The sequence below is a fragment of the Erpetoichthys calabaricus genome, chromosome 1 (genome assembly GCF_900747795.2).
Source record: "Erpetoichthys calabaricus chromosome 1, fErpCal1.3, whole genome shotgun sequence".
Lineage (NCBI taxonomy): Eukaryota > Metazoa > Chordata > Cladistia > Polypteriformes > Polypteridae > Erpetoichthys > Erpetoichthys calabaricus.
The window spans coordinates 118,073,568-118,094,057 of record NC_041394.2 but is presented as its reverse complement, the minus strand read 5'-3'; the positions used below and the strand labels follow the sequence as shown (position 1 = coordinate 118,094,057).

At 39.7% G+C, this 20,490-nt stretch overlaps 1 protein-coding gene across 3 annotated transcripts in view; it reads left to right on the top strand.

The window, feature by feature from the left end:
- LOC114654919 (aldo-keto reductase family 1 member B1-like) overlaps window positions 1-20,490 on the top strand; it is a 227,614-nt gene that overhangs the window by 171,547 nt on the left and 35,577 nt on the right. For all 3 annotated transcript variants that reach the window (XR_007935383.1, XM_051929610.1, XM_028805780.2), the window contains 6 exons: window positions 2,971-3,087; window positions 4,395-4,472; window positions 12,156-12,278; window positions 13,820-13,926; window positions 15,201-15,282; window positions 19,707-19,790. Coding sequence is in view for 2 of the 3 variants with exons in the window: in XM_028805780.2 (XP_028661613.1) it covers window positions 2,971-3,087; window positions 4,395-4,472; window positions 12,156-12,278; window positions 13,820-13,926; window positions 15,201-15,282; window positions 19,707-19,790 (591 nt within the window). In the remaining variant the exon portion in view is untranslated. The remainder of the gene's footprint in view (window positions 1-2,970; window positions 3,088-4,394; window positions 4,473-12,155; window positions 12,279-13,819; window positions 13,927-15,200; window positions 15,283-19,706; window positions 19,791-20,490) is intronic.

Below are 20,490 nucleotides of genomic sequence, written 5' to 3'. Positions count from 1 at the left end.
CTGTGGTTTTCTCATTTTTCTACCTGTTTCTATTCCTGTTAAATCATATTGCTTAGTAATCTAACTGAACTTTCAAAAAGTTCATATATTATCCTTTACTTTTTATGCCTCTAGTGTTGCCTGTCCAGTTCAGACCTTGGTTCTTAGGCTGACCTTTTGCTGTTTGGCCAAGGTGGCTTATTTGCTTGACCTTTGTCAATGTTTTTTGTAAAGAAATTCTTCCCTGGGTTTCATCTTGAATTCATCTACCTATCCCTTCCTTGTCTGTGCTTTAACTAGCTCCATACTGACCTGAGTGGAGTCTCTTCCATTAACATTGGGCACAAGGTACTAACCAAATCTGGATAGGCCACCAGTGCATCGCAGAGCACAGTCCCTCACTGATCCAACTGACCAGTTTACAGATACCAGTCAACACAGCACTACCGTATGTACTTGGTGACACTGGTTAACTGACATAAGTCTCCTTAATAACTTTTAAATGCCTTAAGATTTTTTTTAATTTTAGTATTCTACTTCCAGTTGTCAATCTTTATACAAGACATTCTGTAAGATGTGTCCTTTAGTCCTGGAAAGCACATGTGTGCTTGATTTCTAGTGGTGCTCACTTTTTTTGTGGCTTGATGATTACAGTCAGACATGCACATAGTTTTCGCAGTTAAAGTGTAACTAGCATGTCATGGAACCTAAGCATAAATTATGACTACTGTGTTGTTGGAAATAAAGAAATAGGAACTGTTGTTTCACTCTTCATAGAAATATGACTTGCATACTCTAGCTCAGGGGTCCCCAACCCCCGGTCCGCGGCCCACTACCAGTCTGCAGCCGTCTGACAGCCGGGCCACGAGAGAACTGCCGGCAATGGCGACTCACTCAGACTTTTCAGAATGCTTGGCGGGCGGGGCTTTGCAGCGGTGCAGAGAGAGGAGAGAGACCGAGGTGAGAGACTATTACAACAAAGTATTTTTATGGTCCCGAAAGTTTCCCCATATGACACGAGTCTATAGAAATCACGTTACTACGAAGTACATTCAACAGATGCTTTCATTACAACGAAGTGACCTTGAAATGCTTGAACGAATCATCCACAGAGCAGTTAGATCTGTGGTCGCAGCTCAGATGTGCACGTTTGCACAACGATCCCCAAACAGAAACATTGTAAAAAAAACCTCTTTCTTCGAACTTTTACTCGTAGTTTTTTTTTTTTTTTTTTGCTGTTTTTGTTGTCTGTGGTTTTCATTGATTCCTTTTGCTTATTGCTTGTCAACATTTGAAAAACATCCATTGGAATTTAACTCATTGTCACCCTCCTATAGAAACGGCAGACACGAAAAAAAGACAGCAGTGTTAATGTTTGTGATGTGCAATCTGTTGGAATGACAAATGTAAAGCATATGTCTTTGTTATATGCAAAAAAAAAGAAGAAAAATCTCAGATTGCAAACGTATGTGAACTGCTTAATAACTTTAATAATAATAGAAATGTTAAGTAAATTGTGTATAAAACTGCCCCCCCCCCCCCCCCCCCCCCCAACCAACCAACATCAACCCCACCCCCCCTCCCGACCGGTCCGTGGAAAAATTTGCATCTAATAAAGTGGTCCTTGCTGTCAAAAAGGTTGGGGACCACTGCTCTAGCTGATAATTGTATTATTTCTGTAGATAAGTATTTCTGACTAATCTTGATGTTAACACGTTCTTATGGAAAACTAGGGGGCTTTGCCCCCTGCTTGCTTCACTCATCAACCCCCCCAGCCTGCGCTATGCGCCAGCCACTTCATATCTCTGTCGTTTGCATATGTAGATTTTACTTTCACCAAACAACAAATCTTTTAATTCTCGTGGATATGCCTCTTCATTGGGAAGAAACACTACTTTTCAATGATGGCAACATGAATTAGACGATCTACAAGTCTCCAACTTAAAGTTTAAATTCGAACAAAATATTCAACCTCTTTTCGCTGTTCCGTTATTTCACTGAGCAATAATTTCCGTTTGGTTGCACTAATGCTATCTTTACTATCATTTTTTTGAGACTTTCGAATTTTAGTACTTTCATAGTACTTTCATTATCTCTAACCTGCTCTGCATGTGTATCGTGCCAACATTTTAAAATTCTTTACAACATTCTCCTTTGTCATCTACTCTTTGTCTTTTATTTTCGGCCCCAGGCATGGTTAAATCTCTTGGCACAAAGTCTCGTCTCACGGGACATGAAAGTATCTCTCTGAAAAGTTCACGTCTCATCCCAGGCTAAAAAATCTGGTCTCGTCTCAGGATTTTTTTATTATAATAGAGAGAAAAATAGCAGCAATGCAGACTCATCAGTGTGTATATGTACCATATAGTAATTTATTAATATTGTGCTGTGGTAATGAGGCAAATGTTTAAAATAGGTTAAAAAGTAAACTGGTAAAACAGTAAAACTATAGTATGTTAATATATATTGAATAATAATTTACCATCAAAGACCTCGTACATTAGCTTCAGTATAATGAAGTATGAAGAAAATCACAATAATTATAACACATTTGCTTAAATTATATGGTCAACAGCTTGTTGAAGGGCAAATGCAGTTTTTGACCCAAGCAAGGATACATCTTAAGTTCTTGAATTTGATGATTGTAAAAAAAAATCCTGTTATATAAAGTAAAACCTGTTCTTCATCATTATTTTTACAAAAGAGAACAGTGTTGTTATTGGTGTTTATTTGATGTATATTACATCAGCAATTTTTGTAATATACCCTCAGTAAGCGCATAATCACAAATATAGTAGTTGAAGTTTCCATCATCAGACATAGTCTAACCTCAAACAATGCTAACAGGTGTTAGATTCATAAGATTCTAGGAAAACTTGGACAATAAAATCTAAGGGAGCCTACAAGGACAGAGTGACTGGGCAAACATTATATTAAGATTTTGCACTGTTTCTGAAATTAAATTGTTGTGTGGTTCATACTTTCTTGCAGCTCTGGTGCACTTTTCATGAGAAGTCGGCAGTTAAACAGGCCTGTCAGAAGACTCTGTCTGATTTAAAGCTGGACTATTTAGACCTCTACCTTATTCACACACCTTTGGGATTCAAAGTAAGTTCTTTTCATTTGTACAGTATCAGTGAATCAGTCATTATCCAACCCGCTATATCCTAACACAGGGTCATGGGGGTCTGTTGGAGCCAATCCCAGCCAACACAGGGCGCAAGGCAGGAACAAATGCCTGGGCAGGGCGTTAGCCCAACTCAGGGCACAAACACACACATACCCGCACACACTAGGGACATTTTAGGATTTCCAATGCACCTAACCTGCATGTCTTTGGACTGTGGTAGGAAACCGGAGCACCCAGAGGAAACCCACGCAGACACGGGGGGAACATGCAAACCCCACGCAGGGAGGACCCGGGAAGTGAACCCAGGTATCCTTACTGCGAGGCAGCAGCGCTACCACTGCATCACTGTGCCACCGTGCCGCCCCCAGTATCAGTCAATGCTGCATTTAATTAATAGAAGAGCAAAATAAGTTATAACCCATATCACCTACTTTGACAGTGTCAGCTTGCAATAGCTGATTAACTATTGTGGACAATGGAGGGTATCACAGACTCCATCCCCAGACCACAACTACTCAGATGCAAATCCTGGGTTCAAATAAACTATTTTTATGTAACACTCCTGGTGGGTGTTGTCCAACTCTGCTCCCGACTCTGACACCTCTCAGTGTGGCAGGGCGTCTTCCTTTATACAGGACCAGGCAGTACTTCCGGTGCCACAACATTACATCCAGGAAGTGCTTCCAGGTTAGATGGAAGTTCACCTGACACAGGATCCATCTCCCAGAAGCTCCCTCTAGCAACACCTGTGGACTCCTACAGGGCCACCCTCTAGACCTGCAACTCCCATGCAACTCAGCAGGTGTCCAATCAGGAGCCATGTCAGAAGGATGCTGCTGTCAATGTACTGGAGAACATTGCCCTTCTGCTATAATCCCAGAATCTGGTCTTTGTGGTTTTCTCCTTATGTCATCATTAGCCTACTGTGTAATGTGATTAAAGTGTTCTTCATTGACTTGTTAATACATTTACTGAAAATTATGCCTGTGCTTATACAGTGATTGTACATACTAATACATTTTTTTTCCTTTATGTGAAAAACTGGTTTTACTAAAATTAGTTAAAGTTGATAAACCATGACTAATGATAGGAGTTGCCAGCAGTCCTAAAGCATACAGTTAGTATACTAAAGGCCCCTGTCCAGTTCATTTTCTACATTGCTTAATGATTGGTATTTGATTTAAAATATAGAGTACTGTAGTTGTTTTGTGCCTTAAAACACAGTACATGTTTAATGTATCATTTTATTTTTGCTTTGAAATTAAGTTTTCTTTGTATATTTAAGACAGGTTGTGGAGACTTCCCACTAGATGAAAGAGGCTTAATTCTGCCAGACAATACAAATTTCCTGGATACCTGGGAGGTAAAAGGAACATTTATATGAAAATATATTTATTTTAAAATATTAAAAGCAGGTCTCAAAATATCACATAGAAAATTTGCTAAGTGAAAAATCAGGTAGTTTAATTTTATAGTCATTTGTTAGATCCATATTTTCTGAATTTAACTTTATGCACTCACACAAAATATGAAAAAGTTGGTGGTTTCATAACATAAAACAGAAATGTCAGATTTATTTTCCTCGTGTATATTTCAACTACTTTTTGCTCATGAAGGTATACCTATATTTTAGCTCATACTTGCAACAGTCCTGGTACTATTTTTATGTAACATATACGGTAAAACCAAGAAATTATATATGAATGCAAGAGCAGAGTACCTTTTTTGAAATTTGAAAGGTTTCAGTTGTTTATATGATGACAGCTAAATACTTAAATTAAAAATCTGTCATTTTGCCTTTCTTTCTTATTTTTGTGTCAGTTGTAATGACTTAAAACTTCACGAATTTGGAATGTAATCCGTATAGTTGTGTCGTAGTTTCTGGGCTCATGATCATCAAAACAGGTCTTAGTTTCAAATAACAGCCTAGAAAACTCCAAAAACGGGCTTAAAACTGTAACTAGGCCTGAAAGGGAAAACATATGCTTATCCCTAAAACCCCAGAAGCAATCTTGTGGCATAAAAACACAAATAAGGCTAACACCTTTTAATCCTAAACAGGAGATGAAAACTAAAAAAGAAACAGCAACACCAGAACCAGAACCATCAACAACAACAATAACATTTAATAAAAAAAAAGATTAAAAAAATAAAATCTTGAAAAAGAACCAAATCCAAAATAAGAAACCATCCATCCATCCATCCTCTTCCACTTATCTGAGATCGGGTCGCGGAGGCAGCAGCTTGAGCAGAGATGCCCAGACTTCCCTCTCCCCGGCCACTTCTTCTACCTCTTCCGGGAGAATCCCAAGGCGTTCCCAGGCCAGTCGAGAGACATAGTCCCTCCAGCGTGTCCTGGGTCTACCCTGGGGCCTCCTCCCGGTTAGACGTGCCCGGAACACCTCACCAGGGAAGCGTCCTGGAGGCATCCTGATCAGATGCCCGAGCCACCTCATCTGACTCCTCTCGATGCGGAGGAGCAGCGGCTCTACTCTGAGCCCCTCCCGGATAGCTGAGCTTCTCACCTTATCTTTAAGGGAAAGCCCAGACACCCTACGAAGGAAACTCATTTCAGCCGCTTGTATTCGCGATCTCGTTCTTTCGGTCACTACCCATAGCTCATGACCATAGGTGAGGGTAGGAACGTAGATCGACTGGTAAATTGAGAGCTTTGCCTTGCAGCTCAGCCCCTTTTTCACCATGACAGACCGATGCAGAGCCCGCATCACTGCGGATGCCGCACCGATCCACCTGTTGATCTCCCACTCTATTCTTCCCTCACTCGTGAACAAGATCCCGAGATACTTGAACTCCTCCACTTGGGGCAGGATCTCGCTCCCAACCCTGAGAGGGCATTCCACCCTTTTTCGGCTGAGGACCATGGTCTCAGATTTGGAGGTGCTGATTCCCATCCCAGCCGCTTCACACTCGGCTGCTAACCAATCCAGAGAGAGCTGAAGATCACGGCCTGATGAAGCAAACAGGACAACATCCTCTGCAAAAAGCAGTGATCCAATCCTGAGTCTACCAAACCGAACCCCCTCAACGCCCTGGCTGCGCCTAGAAATTCTGTCCATAAAAGTTATGAACAGAATCGGTGACAAAGGACGGCCCTGGCGGAGTCCAACTCTCACTGGAAACGGGTTCGACTTACTGCCGGCAATGCGGACCAAGCTCTGACACCGGTTGTACAGGGACCAAACAGCTCTTATCAGGAGGTCCGGTACCCCATACTCTCAGAGCACCCCCCACAGGATTCCCCAAGGGACACGGTTGAACGCCTTTTCCAAGTCCACAAAACACATGTAGACTGGTTGGGCAAACTCCCATGCACCCTCCAAGAACCTGCTAAGGGTGTAGAGCTGGTCCACTGTTCCACGACCAGGATGAAAACCACATTGTTCCTCCTGAATCCGAGGTTCGACTATCCAACGGACCCTGCTATCCATGACCCCTGAATAGACTTTTCTAGGGAGGCTGAGGAGTGTGATCCCTCTGTAGTTGGAACACACACTCCGGTCCCCCTTCTTAAAGAGGGGGACCACCACCCCAGTCTGCCAATCCAGAGGCACTGTCCCTGATGTCCATGCAATGTTGCAGAGGCGTGTCAACCAGGACAGTCCTACAACATCCAGAGCCTTGAGGAACTCCGGGTGTATCTCATCCATCCCCGGGGCCCTGGGGGAGCCCACCTCTGAGTCCCCAGGCTCTGCTTCGTCATTGGAAGGCATGTTAGTGGGATTGAGGAGGTCTTCGAAGTACTCCCCCCACAACGTCCTGAGTCGAGGTCAGCAGCGCACCATTCCCACCATATACAGTGTTGACACTACACTGCTTCCCCTTCCTGAGACGCCGGATGATGGACCAGAATCTCCTCGAAGCCATCCGAAGTCGTTCTCCATGGCCTCCCCAAACTCCTCCCACACCCGAGTTTTTGCCTCAGCAACTACCAAAGCCGCATTCCGCTTGGCCTGCCGGTACCTATCAGCTGCCTCCAGAGTCCCACAGGACAAAAAGGTCCTGTAGGACTCCTTCTTCAGCTTGACGGCATCCCTCACCACCGGTGTCCTCCAACGGGTTCAGGGATTGCTGCCACGACAAGCACCGACCACAGGTTCGGTCAGCCGCCTCAACAATAGAGGCACGGGACATGGCCCATTCGGACTCAATGTCCCCCACCTCCCTCGGGATGTGGTCGAAGTTCTGCCGGAAGTGGGAGTTGAAGCTACTTCTGACAGGGGACTCTGCCAGACGTTCCCAGCAGACCCTCACAACATATTTTGGCCTACCAGGCCTGACCGGCATCCTCCCCCATCATCGAAGCCCACTCACCACCAGGTGGTGATCAGTTGACAGCTCTGCCCCTCTCTTCACCTGAGTGTCCAAGAAATGTGGCCGCAGGTCCGACGACACAACCAGAAAGTCGATCATCAAACTGAGGCCTAGGGTGTCCTGGTGCCAAGTGCACATATGAACACCCCTATGCTTGTACATGGTGTTCGTTATGGACAATCTGTGACAAGCACAGAAGTCCAATAACAAAACACCGCTCGGGTTTAGATCGGGGGGGCCATTCCTCCCAATCACGCCCTTCCAGGTCTCACTGTCATTGCTCACATGAGCATTGAAGTCTCCCAGCAGAACGAGGGAGTCTCCAGAAGGTATGCCCTCTAGCACCTCCTCCAGGGACTCCAAAAAGGGTGGGTACTCCAAACTGCTGTTCGGCGCATACGCACAAACAACAGTTAGGACCCATCCCCCCACCCAAAGGTGGAGGGAGGCTACCCTCTCGTCCACCAGGGTAAACCCCAATGAACAGGCTACAAGTCGGGGGGCAATAAGTATGCCCACACCCGCTCGGCGCCTCTCACCGGGGGCAACTCCAGAGTGGTAGAGAGCCCCTCCTTGAACTGCCACCTTATCGTGGTGGAGGGGTTTGCATGTCCCAATGATCCTAGTAGCTCTGTTGTCTGGGGCTTTATGCCCCTGGTATGGCTACCCAAGGCAAACTGGTCCTAGGTGAGGGATGAGACAAAGAGCAGTTCAACAAACCTCCAATAATGAATCAAACCTTTGGACAACGTTTTCCCTTGCCGGGACGCGGGTCACTGGGGCCCCCCTCTGGAGCCAGGCCTGGAGGTGGGGCTCAATGTCAAGCACCGGTTGGCCAGGCCTGCACCCATGGGGCTCGGCTGGGCACAGCCCGAAGAGGTAACATGGGTCCCCCTTCCCATGGGCTCACCACCTATGGGGGGGGCCAAGGAGGTCGGGTGCGGTGTGAGTTGGGTGGTGGCCGAAGATGGGGACCTTGGCGGTCTGATCCTCGGCTACAGAAACTGGCTCTTGGGATGTGGAATGTCACCTCTCTGAAGGGGAAGGAGCCTGAGCTAGTGCGTGAGGTCGAGAGGTTCCAGCTAGATATAGTCGGGCCCACCTCAATGCACAGCTTGGACTCTGGAACCAATCTCCTTGAGAGGGGCTGGACTCTCTACCACTCTGGAAAATAAGAAACCAAACAGCAAAAACCTTGAATATGCAAAAAGTTCACAAACTAGAGAACTGACTAGAGAACTTCAGAAAATCCAAAGAAATACTGAAAATACAAGAAATGAGAGCTGAACAATGTGAGAGGAAGCTAATGCCTCAGCGCAGAACTAAGGCAACAGGAGGAATATATATATATATATATATATATATATATATATATATATATATATATATATATATATATATATATATAGGCCCTAATTGCAGAACAGGGAAAAAGAACAAGGGAGCAGGGGGAAAATCACAAACACTAAAGAACCCAGGCAGGCTGAAATTGTAACGATTTCATATTATTACAGTGTTCTCCCCAGAAATTTTTTCCAGCCGGGTGGCATGAAAAAGTAGCCGAGAGGGGCGGGACAGGGAAATTTGGTGGTGAGGAAAATTAAATGTGCACTATTTTTATTAGTTAATTATTATTAATTATTTTACAATGCTCAATATGACTTCCATTTTTAAGATTTGACACTTGTGCCAGAATATTTTTTATCAAATTTAAGAAGTATCCAATTCAGGATCCTGCAACCCTAACAAAATTTTTAAATAACAATTGTTATGACATAAACCAAGAGGCACAAGTATTGTCGCTGTCGGGAAGAAAAGTGAAAACAATGAAAAAGTATGGGAAAACCTAATGAAGAAAAATTTAAAAATATTCTTCAGAGCCAACTTGCATATGCAGAAGGTGTCTTCAGTTAAATATTTATTCTTCTTTTCTTCCTAGAGGCCCAGTTGTCTGCAGCTTTCCCATAATCAAAGTCCCCAGGATCTGGGCCCTCCAAGGAGATCAGCATGAGATTATTTAGTGTGCTTTGATTCATGCAATTTCTCAAACATGTATTGATCCTTTTAAGGGCAGAAAACCCCCCTTTCACATTCAGCTGTGCTCACTGGGATCACTAGCCCAACATGAGCTGGTTTGCTTAATTTGGAAACGACTCTTTGGGCTCTGATGTCATTGCCATTTTTAGTAAAATCTGTTTTGGACTGAAGTGTTTGTATGATTGACTTCTGATGACGCAACTGCCCATTCTTGCCTGCTACTTTCATATTTTAAAATTGGAGGGCTACCATTTTTGGAGTAATGATCAAAAAGAATTTCAGCAGACTCACTTGAATCGTGAGTTTCTGCATTGAAAACTTTTGAAAAGCTGGAAATAATTGTCATGTCAGGGAATCTTGCATCTAGGTGCTTGACAACTGTCTCTAGGTATTTATCATATATTGTAGTTTTAAATGACATTACATCACTCTGTGTATAAACAATGCAGAGATCTGACCATTCTTCTGCCAGACAATGATGAAGGCTTTGAAAATATCTCCCAGGAGTGTCTTTCAACTCCATGATGGACAATTTTGTGTCAAGCAAAATTGGTTAAATTTTGGTAAGATTGACATCTTGCCTTTGCCAAGCCTTTCAGCTTTTCAAACAACGTTGTATGTGGCAACTCATTTTTTGCCAACCAATGCATGGTTCTTAAAGCTCCCATAAAGGCATCTCTCTGTAAATTATTTAACACAGATACAGATCTTTCAATTTGACCGATTCCAGTTTGCTCTAGTACACACTTTCCTAAAAGGTCAGCAGTTTGCTCTAGTACACACTTTCCTAAAAGGTCAGCAGAAGGCTCAATGTGCGTTTTCTTTTTTTCATGGTCCAGCAAGCTTTCTTTTCAAATTCTAGTGCATGGCACGTTTACCCAAGGTATCTCATTCCTTGGGGTGTGTTTGTTTGAATATTTCAAGCACAATGAGCACCACATACCATTTTCTTTGACCATTAGCCAATCAATATCTTTAAACCATTGTTTGTTTATGCCAGATAAGCGGTGCTTAGATTTATCAATTGGCAGAGTGTGTGCTGAAGAGATTTCCCCTGATGGAACAGGCTCTGCAATGTCTTTGTCTGAAATTGCCACACCAGGAGGTGACGCCGCACCTTCATTAGTTTGTGGCGTCTCTTTTCTGAAACAACTGAGCAGTGATGATTTCTGAACACTTTTTTTGCTCATGTTGGTAAATGTTTGGAAAAAATTAAAAGTACCTATGAATAAGACTTTTGAGTAGGAAAGTGAGAGCCTGTTGGATATTCAATGCACACTTGCACTACGGCAGGGCAAGATATGAACAAAAAAAGGAATAGCAGATGGGTCACTTTAACAAAACCCTCAGCAATTCAGTGACAAAACCTTTGCTCAGGACACAGTGTGTGCTGCAAGGGTTTCTGCACACTTTTTGCAATATGGATGCAGGTCCAAATATGAGCAAATATAAGAACGGCAGATGGGGTCACTTTAACAAATCCCTCAGTATGAGCAAATATAGAAACGGCAGAGGGAGTCACTTTAACAGGAAACACAGTGAGTGCTACAAGGATTTTTGCACACTGAACACACCTAATGCTTAAACAACTCTATATACATATTGGTTTGCTATGTATTGAACAAGAAGAGAGCAGCTGTATGCTTAGCAGCATTACACAGCCTGTACTGACACTGAGAACAGAGACGTCATTTCCTGACGCCCTATTTCTGATATCTGATAGGCTGGTTCCACAAGTCTTTTTTTATTTTATCAGTCCTCCTCTTACCCATCCACCTCCACATCCTCTTTGCTGGTGAACTGCCGCTCCACTCCTGCTATTAGCATGTACAGCCCCCTCTCACCCACCCACCTCTCCATACTCCTTGCTACTGTATTAAGCTGCTCTGCCCCCACTATTACCATGTACACACCCTCTCGAAAGCCCACCTCCCCATACTCTTTGCTTGTGAACTCCGCTCCGCCTCGTCCCCACTATTAGCTTGTTCAGCATCGAGTGATCGGCAACATCCTGTCCCGCGCCTCTCCCCTCGCCACTTGCAATCCTGCTTCTACAATATATGCCCGCTCGTCCCTTGCCATCTCTGCAGATGATTAGATCTGCCTGTTCCTGTAGATCTGTGGCTGTCATCTCACAATGTCATACGAGATGACAGCTGGGCACTCAACTAAATTAGCAGGGTGGAGTGCCTGGCTGAAAGACACTAGGGAGAACACTGTTATTATATGACCTAGAGAATAAATATAGAATGTTAAGCACCAAAATTATGAATCAAAAAAACAAGTCAAAAAATACTCAAGGTGCACAAATGCAGCACATAAACACGTGTAAATGAGAAACAATGTTGAAATTGTTATTTTAAGCAGTACTGAGAAAGACAAATATGTTTTGGAAATATTTTGAGCCAGCAGTAGGTTTCAGAGTAGTTCCCATGAATGTTTAATTATTGGGATCTGATTTGAAATTGGTTTTACAACTTCAAATGGAAGATGATTTACAAATGCATAGTACTTTTTCTATTTTGTGAAACATTTTTGTTACATAGACATTGGCAAATTGCAAAACAATGTAAAATGTAGACAATTATCAATTTAAAAGAATATTCTATTCAATATTAAGCAATAATTGTTAATAAAGAATATGCAAATTAATCTTGAAAACTGCCTGCATTTTCAGGGTATGGAAGAGCTGGTAGATGCTGGTTTAGTGAAGGCCATTGGTGTTTCCAACTTCAATCACAAACAGATTGAGTCAATACTAAACAAGCCTGGCCTAAAATATAAGCCTGCTAACAATCAGGTAAGATACAAATTTGATGAAGTTACAGAAATTACAGATTTGATTTGGGGCACTTAATAAAGTATGTAATATGCAATAGAAAATGATACTTCCCAAAGCCATGTTTCATTTTGCTGTTTTTGCAACGACAAAGATAACAATACACAATTCTATGATATTTCATTACTGGGATATAGAGTGCCAGAGTCTCTCTCATCATCATCAGGAGCAAGGCACGAACCAGACATGGATGGGTTACCAGTTCATCCTGGACAACACACACACATACCTGCAGTGGACTGCCAGAATTTTGTGTAGAAGAAACCTTACTTGAAATGGCTTTTTATATCAAACTTAAATATTCATACATAATGTGTTCCGATTAAGCATATTTTGGCGATTCCTGGCCTGAGCTGCAATGAACAAGAAGAAAAATGGCTGAAGTCCTTATTAAAAAAAAAAAAAAAAAAAAAGGGGTGTTGTGTATCACAAGATGTTGTTTCTCTAATGGTTGTTTAATGTGGAACTCCTCTTTTGAACAATTCTCAGGTTTTGCTTATAGAATATGTAAAGGTTTAGGGAATCTCTGATAAACTTGCTACAGTGTTTAGCATAATCTTCATGCTGGAGGACCATTTTGGAATAAAATTCAGTTCCCTAAGGTCCCTGTGTTTTTCTGTCAGTTTTTTTGGTTTCATTGTGAATTCCTTGTCATGACAATGGTAGTGAGTTATCTAGGTTTATTGACAGAAAAATGATCATTTTCTCACCAAACTTATCACTGTAAATAAAGCTATTTTGGTGTATGTTTTGTCAATTATGGATTTTTGGTTATTGTTAAAAATGTCAATTTTGCACAGTTTTTTTAAACATATGCAGCACAAAGCAAATGTTTTCTTATGGCAACTGAAAGCTATTACTATGCAATTGCAATGTTTGGATTGACTTGGTTTAAGTGGTAATAGATCATGCATATAATCTTGGCGCTCTCTTATTTATTAAGTATGAGAGAAGTTTGATATAGCCTTGCTGTATGTTTGTTTCAGTTTAGCTGTAATGTACATGCTTTGTGCACATCTGTTGCATTCATGAATATGAGAGCTAAACCATGTACTGTATCAACTCGATTATACTTTATATATATATATATATATATATATATATATATATACTTTATACTTTCCTCAAGAGTTTCTTATACACTATATGCATTGTGTCTCACACGAGTGGTTTACATATGGGAAATTAGTGATTTTTGTTTTTATTTGGTCACTGTATTTTTGGACATAGTTTTGTATTGTATGACTAATATACTGTAAAAACAGTCATAAAGACCTAAAGAATGACAAAACATTAGGTACATATTTATGAGAAAGGATTGTTCCTAGCTTATAAGTATTGAAAAGTAAAACCGTGGAATACCTTGTTTTGCATTAGGAAATGTTATATTAGGACTATACCAGTGAGGAAATTAATTTCGAGAGAGTGTCACAAATATAATTCTGAAAGAAGCGCTTTTACTTTAATAGCAATTTTAACAATTGTTTTATTTGTTTATTAAGATTGAATGTCATCCCTATCTTACTCAAGAGAAGCTCATTAAATACTGCCATTCAAAGGGAATCTCAGTTACTGCCTATAGCCCCCTGGGATCACCTGATAGACCCTGGTAAAGACTAATTTTTAATTTTAATACTTATAAATGTATCTCCTGGTTGAATCTTGAATGTTCTTCATTTTGTTATTGTAATGGATAATAAACAATTGATTCCACACATACAAAAATACATAAAATATCTCGAACTATTCTAATGCCAGCATTGAAACACAGTCTTTTATTTCTTTGTTCTAATTTCATTTACTAAACAAAACGTTTATAGAATCCTTGTTTCTTTAATTGTCATTAACGTAATAATCATGGGCCATAGTTCATAAAAACGCAGAGGATATTTAGTGATGGCAGACTTAAAAAAAGCAGCAGCAAATGAAGATTCCTACACCCGTATTAGAACAATGACGGCATTGTGGTAAGAAGTAAAATATTTGTAGGTTGTCAAGAAACACTGTGAATGTGAGAATAAAGGTTAGATTTTGGTTCTATAACACAAAATAGAGCACAGATCTGTCATAGAAGATATACAGTAAGTCAGAAAAAAATTAAAAAGCAACCAACTCATAACACTTCTGAGTTCAATTCAGATAACTGTTACATAACTGATACAGTAGGTTATGGCATCATTCTTAAAAGATAAAAGCAAGATCTCCTATTCACATAATGTACGCCCTGTTTACATTTTCATTATACAAGTTATACTATTCAGGTTAAATATTATATAAAATGTACACTTTATTTATGTGCATGAGCATTTTTTAAATGTAATACAGTAACATACGATAGAAGTAGTGGAAAGACAGAGGGAAAGAGAGAGATCTTTGTGGCCTTATTGATTAAGTATGAGAGGATCTTTCCCAGATCTTCATGTACTTCTCATTATACCTTTTGTATATTAAACATAAGAAGAAAGATCCTGGGTTTGGATACTTGCAAGTCTACTGAATGTTAGTTTTCGGTAAATTTCCTTGGGGCCTGACTGAGAACAGTCACAATAGAACAGCATTGCACACATAATCTGATAGCTAATATACTTATTTAGTTGTGATATCCTTATGTGCCAACTAGTACAGAGCTTTTAAAATGGAAGAGATTTCATCTATGCAACATGAAACTAACGTGAATCATTTTTATGTATTCCTTAGTATACAATGTATATGTATTTTAAGTTACATGTTTTCACTGCCTGGTCCATTTGTCTTGGTACGGTCATTATCTCTATAATCAGGAAATATAGTATCATTCATATTGTGTTCTAGACCTCGTTTTTGCAAATGTTTGACAAGTTCTCAGAACTAGTTATTGTCTTCTCACTGAGATTTTAATTTTAGGGCAAAACCTGAGGAGCCATCATTATTGGATGATCCTGCAATCAAAGCAATTGCTGACAAACACCACAAAACTTCAGCTCAGGTAAGTAAAATCTTACATAAAATAATGCTGAAACCACTGTATGCCATTGTATTGTTCATCTTCTTGAGCTAATAAGAATGGCGATAGTAAATGTATAGTACAAGAAACTTTAATTAACATCTAGAGTTATCAAAAACTGCCTCATGCAATGTTGAGTTTCTAAAAAAAAAAAATCAAGTTTTTCGTCCAGTGAAAGAGTCTTAATCTCTACTGCCCTCTGCTGCTTATCTCTTCCACAAACATTGTTAAGTTGTGATCCAGTTTACTCCCTGTAGCAGTTATTATCCTTTTATTACCCACAATGTTGTTTTTGAGGGACCTGCCTCCACTTTAGTACTTTGGGCTGAGATAACGGATATACTCCATTGCCGGACAAGCCTTCATTTTCCGTCTGTTAAAACATTCAAGGTATTAAGCAAGGTTTGGTGTAGCAATGGTTGAAATACAGGTTTTGGTGAACCTAGAAATTAACTGAAGTTTCAGTAACCTCTGTATGGTAGATGTCAAAGTTTTAAATTATGAAATTAACAACATGAAACATGCAAAATATCAGTAAAATGCAGACAACTTGGATTTTTCTTCCTTATTTTTGCTTTTGCACTTTTTTCCTCATTTATCTTGTCAGAAATGTATTTTTAGGTCTATTTAAAAGCATTACAACTCCACTATTTCTCCTAACGTTGCTAATACTATTCATATCTGAGAAAATTAAAAACCTATTCCAAACTCTTCATCTACTTTTCTATGAGTATTTCATATGTGAGTTAGAAGCATGGTTCATTAAGAAGTTTTTGCAGTAGTTTGTGCCGTGACAACCTCAACCAGTGACTTTATTTGCTACAACAGGAAATGTATGATTTCCTCTTGCAGCAGCTTTGAAAAATGTACAGAAATGTTTCTATTATTCTATCACTCAGGATGGACTGTAAAATTACTTGTTTTTTCAGTGCATTAATGAACCAATCAGAATCACTGAAGAGCAAACTGCACTTGAGTTTTCCAATTTACTGTGCTGTTTGGATTTTATAAGGAAGAATCTAAAATTTGTTGCACCTAATAGGGCTACAAATGTGACAGTTAAAAATGTGAACTCAGTAATGATAATGGTATAATAATTTGTCACAGCAAATCGATGAGGATTCCAAAATCGTTTGGTTTACACTGCATTATCCATCAGCAGGCACCTTGTGGAAAATCACTCAGTTTATAGGAGGTCATTAGGGTTGTCCAATCTACAGTTAACTTCAACCACGTATGCACACTTAATTACAGACAGTTTTAAAGTCCCTTGGATGAAGCTAACATGTTGAATGATGTCACCTACCATAATGGGATCAGGTGGCTCAGCCGCTGAGTGCTGAAGATAATTTTTTTAAAAACATATAAAATCAGTATGCATTGTATGATATATAACTACCAGATGTCAGAAAATGATTTTAGAATAAATATGAACACTGATGTGAAGACTGCTGTTTAGTGTGACCACAAGGGGTGCCAGTGAGCCACAAACCCAAGACACAGTAAAGCACAAGACGTTTTTAGAATACAATAAAAGGTATTTATTCCTTCAAAGCACTTTCCACAATACCATCTCCAAATATGGTATCCAAGTGACAATTATACAGATATCAAACAATAAACTAATAATTTTTCCTCCTTACTACCTACCGCTGAGTGTTACCCGATGCCTCCCGGTCCTCAGAAAATAAGAAGGTCCTCCCCAATAGCACTCTCTATTGGTACCCAGGGACCCCGAAAGGGTTGCTCTTTCCGACACAAATTCCCAAGCATTCCTGCAAGTGTCCGGACTGGGTTATCATATGAGGACCACTGATACCCAGTGTATGGGGGATAGAACCAATCCTGATCCTCAATTTTCTTCAGTCTATCTCTTAAGGCATTTTGACCGAGTACAAATTCATTTCAGTGTTCTGCCAGCCAGATTGTGTGTGTCATTGTACTGGCCTTCCATCTAGGTAATCAGCAATCTTATGTCCCGACCAGAATGACCGTTTTCCTCCTTCATTAGGCTATCGTTTGGTGCACAACAAATCTTTGTGATTAACAGCTTAACAAATGAAAAATGCAAGTCTACATGCTCCTGAGTAGAATAGCACCACTGTGCATAACACATGCCTAACAATCAACCATTTCAGATTAATCCATATGCATAATAAACAGAAACAAATATAATATAACAATCAGAGCTTATTTTGAATGTATAGTAACAGTAGCTGACTCACAGTTTTTAAACTCTAAAGCTTTTGCTTTTAGCCATCTATAAGACTAGGGGTCTCTGCCCCCAGCTCGCTTCGCTTGCCAACCCCCAGGTATGGACAGCCGGATCTACAATTTAAAGCGATTGTTATTTTCATGGAAACTGTTTCATATGCATAATAGAACTAAATATTTCACATTACAGAGAGTAATTAACTATAGTAAAGAATAGTAAAACTAATAAACTGAAAGAAAATTATGTATCATGTTGCGTTAGAGGTATTCATTGAGTTATATATTTTCGTTCTGTTTGGCTTTGAAATTACTGTAACACGCAAATACTTTTTAAACTTACACTTTTACTGTAACACTTCAGTAAAAACATACACCAAACATCAAATCTTTTAATTCTCACGGTACGCCTCTTCATTGGGAAGAAACACTACTTTTCCCTGATGGCAACATGAATTAGACGATCTACATCTTTCAGACTTAAACTTTAAAGCCGAACAATATCTTCATACTTCTGTCATATCACCTATGTCCATATATTCGATCTCTTTTCGTTGTTCCATTATTTCATTGTGTAATAATTTGGGTTTGTTTGTGCTAATGCGATCTTTACTATCAGTTTTTTGTGCCTTTCAAATTTTACTACTTTCATAATCTTTAACCTGTTCTGCATGTGTATTGTGCCAATGTTTTTTTACCTCTCTATGACATTCTACTTTGTCATCTACTCTTTGTCTTTGATTTCCATCCCCGCTTGGACCTGGTAGGTTTTCAATCCCACTTGATCCGGGTTGATTACTACTTTTCTTATTTTCCGAATTTGCACTTAGATTATTCATTTATTTATTTTTTTAAATTATTTTCTCTCCAAAGCTTTTGGGCCTCTTTTCGATGCGCTGCCTTTTTTTCTTCACTTAGTTATTGATGTGTCATCTAGAACAGGGGTAGGCAACGTCGGTCCTGGAGTGCCACAGTATATGCAGGTTTTTGTTCCAACCCAGTTCCTTAACGAGAACTCAATTATTGCTGATGAAGCACATATTGCTTAAGTGACATTTTAATGCTTCATTTTAGTGGTCTCGCTTGTTAAGGTTCTCCAACCTTAATTGCTTATTTCAATCTTAAACTGCTGCATTCAGTGTTTCAATTGCTCCTTATTAGCAATAAGATGTAAAAGACAAAGCAGCCAGCAGTTCTCCAGCTAGCTTTTTTCCAATTACATCTGTGTGTGTTCATCATGCACGGTTTGATTTAATAAAACACTTAATAGAAAAATGTGACAGACTGAAAATGATCTGTTTTAGGCTTCAAATCATTTGGATGATATCCTTGGAAAGGAACAAAATCTACGATATAAAAGCCTTACATTGCACAGACTAACAAGCCATAAAATTAAATAAGGTCTGAGGTTGGCAATGATTGGTTTCTAATTAAGCAACTGGGTTGGAATGAAAATCTGTAGCCACTGCGGCTCACCAGGACCGACATTGCCTACCCCTGTTTTACATCTTATTGCTAATAAGGAGCAATTAAAACACTGAATGCAGCAGTTTAAGATTGAAATAAGCAATTAAGGTTGGAGAACCTTAACAAGCGAGACCACTAAAATGAAGCATTAAAATGTCACTTAAGCAATATGTGCTTCATCAGCAATAATTGAGTTCTCGTTAAGGAACTGGGTTGGAACAAAAACCTGCACATACTGTGGCACTCCAGGACCGACGTTGCCTACCCCTGATCTAGAACATATAGAATTATTGTCTAGAAATGGAGTATTATGAATGAAACAAATAGATTGTATGTATAACAATACTGTCCAGAAAAGCTCCTTTAAAGGATGAAGTGGAGGGCTTTTCATAAACGACTTAAAATGAGGAAAACATACATGTAAAAATTTATAAGAGCCGAGAGCGCAGGAACTGTGTCTGACAAAAGCATTCAAACAAATGAGATGTGATTGGACCATGTGCACGGTTGAATATGGTTGAGTGGAATGTGGGACTTGAAAAAATCTCCTAGCAAATGTCTCGTCTCGCGGGACTTGAAATCTTCTGTTTGAAAAAGTCTTGTCCCAGGATTTCCCTTTATAATAGAGAGACAAGCCTTATTATTTTACTTATATGCAATTTATTAAATCAAGTATATACAGTTTTAATGCAACATATATTTTTTTAACTGTATTAATTTATTTTTAGGTTTTGATTCGCTTTCATATTCAGAGGAACACCATTGTTATTCCAAAGTCAGTGACTCCAAGTCGCATTGCAGAAAACTTTCAGGTACTGAATTTTATGTGTGAAATTCTAATAGTCCTATCAGTTATTTGTAAACAATGTTCTTTTTTGGTTGATCCTGTGGAAGGTGCCACACAATTACAAAAGAAAACATATCTTGGTTGTTATTCCTCTTGTTTCAGCATGGATATTTTTAAACAGTACATTTCCAAAGTACATAAAATAACCTTCTCAAACTCGCTTAATCCAAAGAGTCCTGGGGAGGCCAGAGACTAGATCGGCAGCACTGGGCACAAGACAGGAAACAGTCCATCGCACACACCCGTAGTCAACTCAACCAGCATATGTTTGGAGATATGGGTGGAATACAAAAAATTTCTAGGGGGATAAAAAAAAAAATCACACACAGACACAAAATTTGAAATCTGAGCACGGGATTCAATCCCTGGATGATATGCCCATTGCACTACTGTAGCACCTGTCACAAGCCAAGAAAAATAAATATTTCAGAATGCGGTTCAGTTAACTGGCACTTCCAATGCAGATGTAGGTCTCTTATTGACTATCACAAAAACAGCATTATTCACATATAAAAGTGTGACTTGCTACATTACAAGTATATCTCAAGTCTTTTACATGCTATCAAGTTAGTGTCTTGTTGATTCAGGTTTGTAGATGTTGAATGATGTGATTTGTTTTTGTTTATTTTACAACTATTTTACAACATTATTTTGTAATATAATGT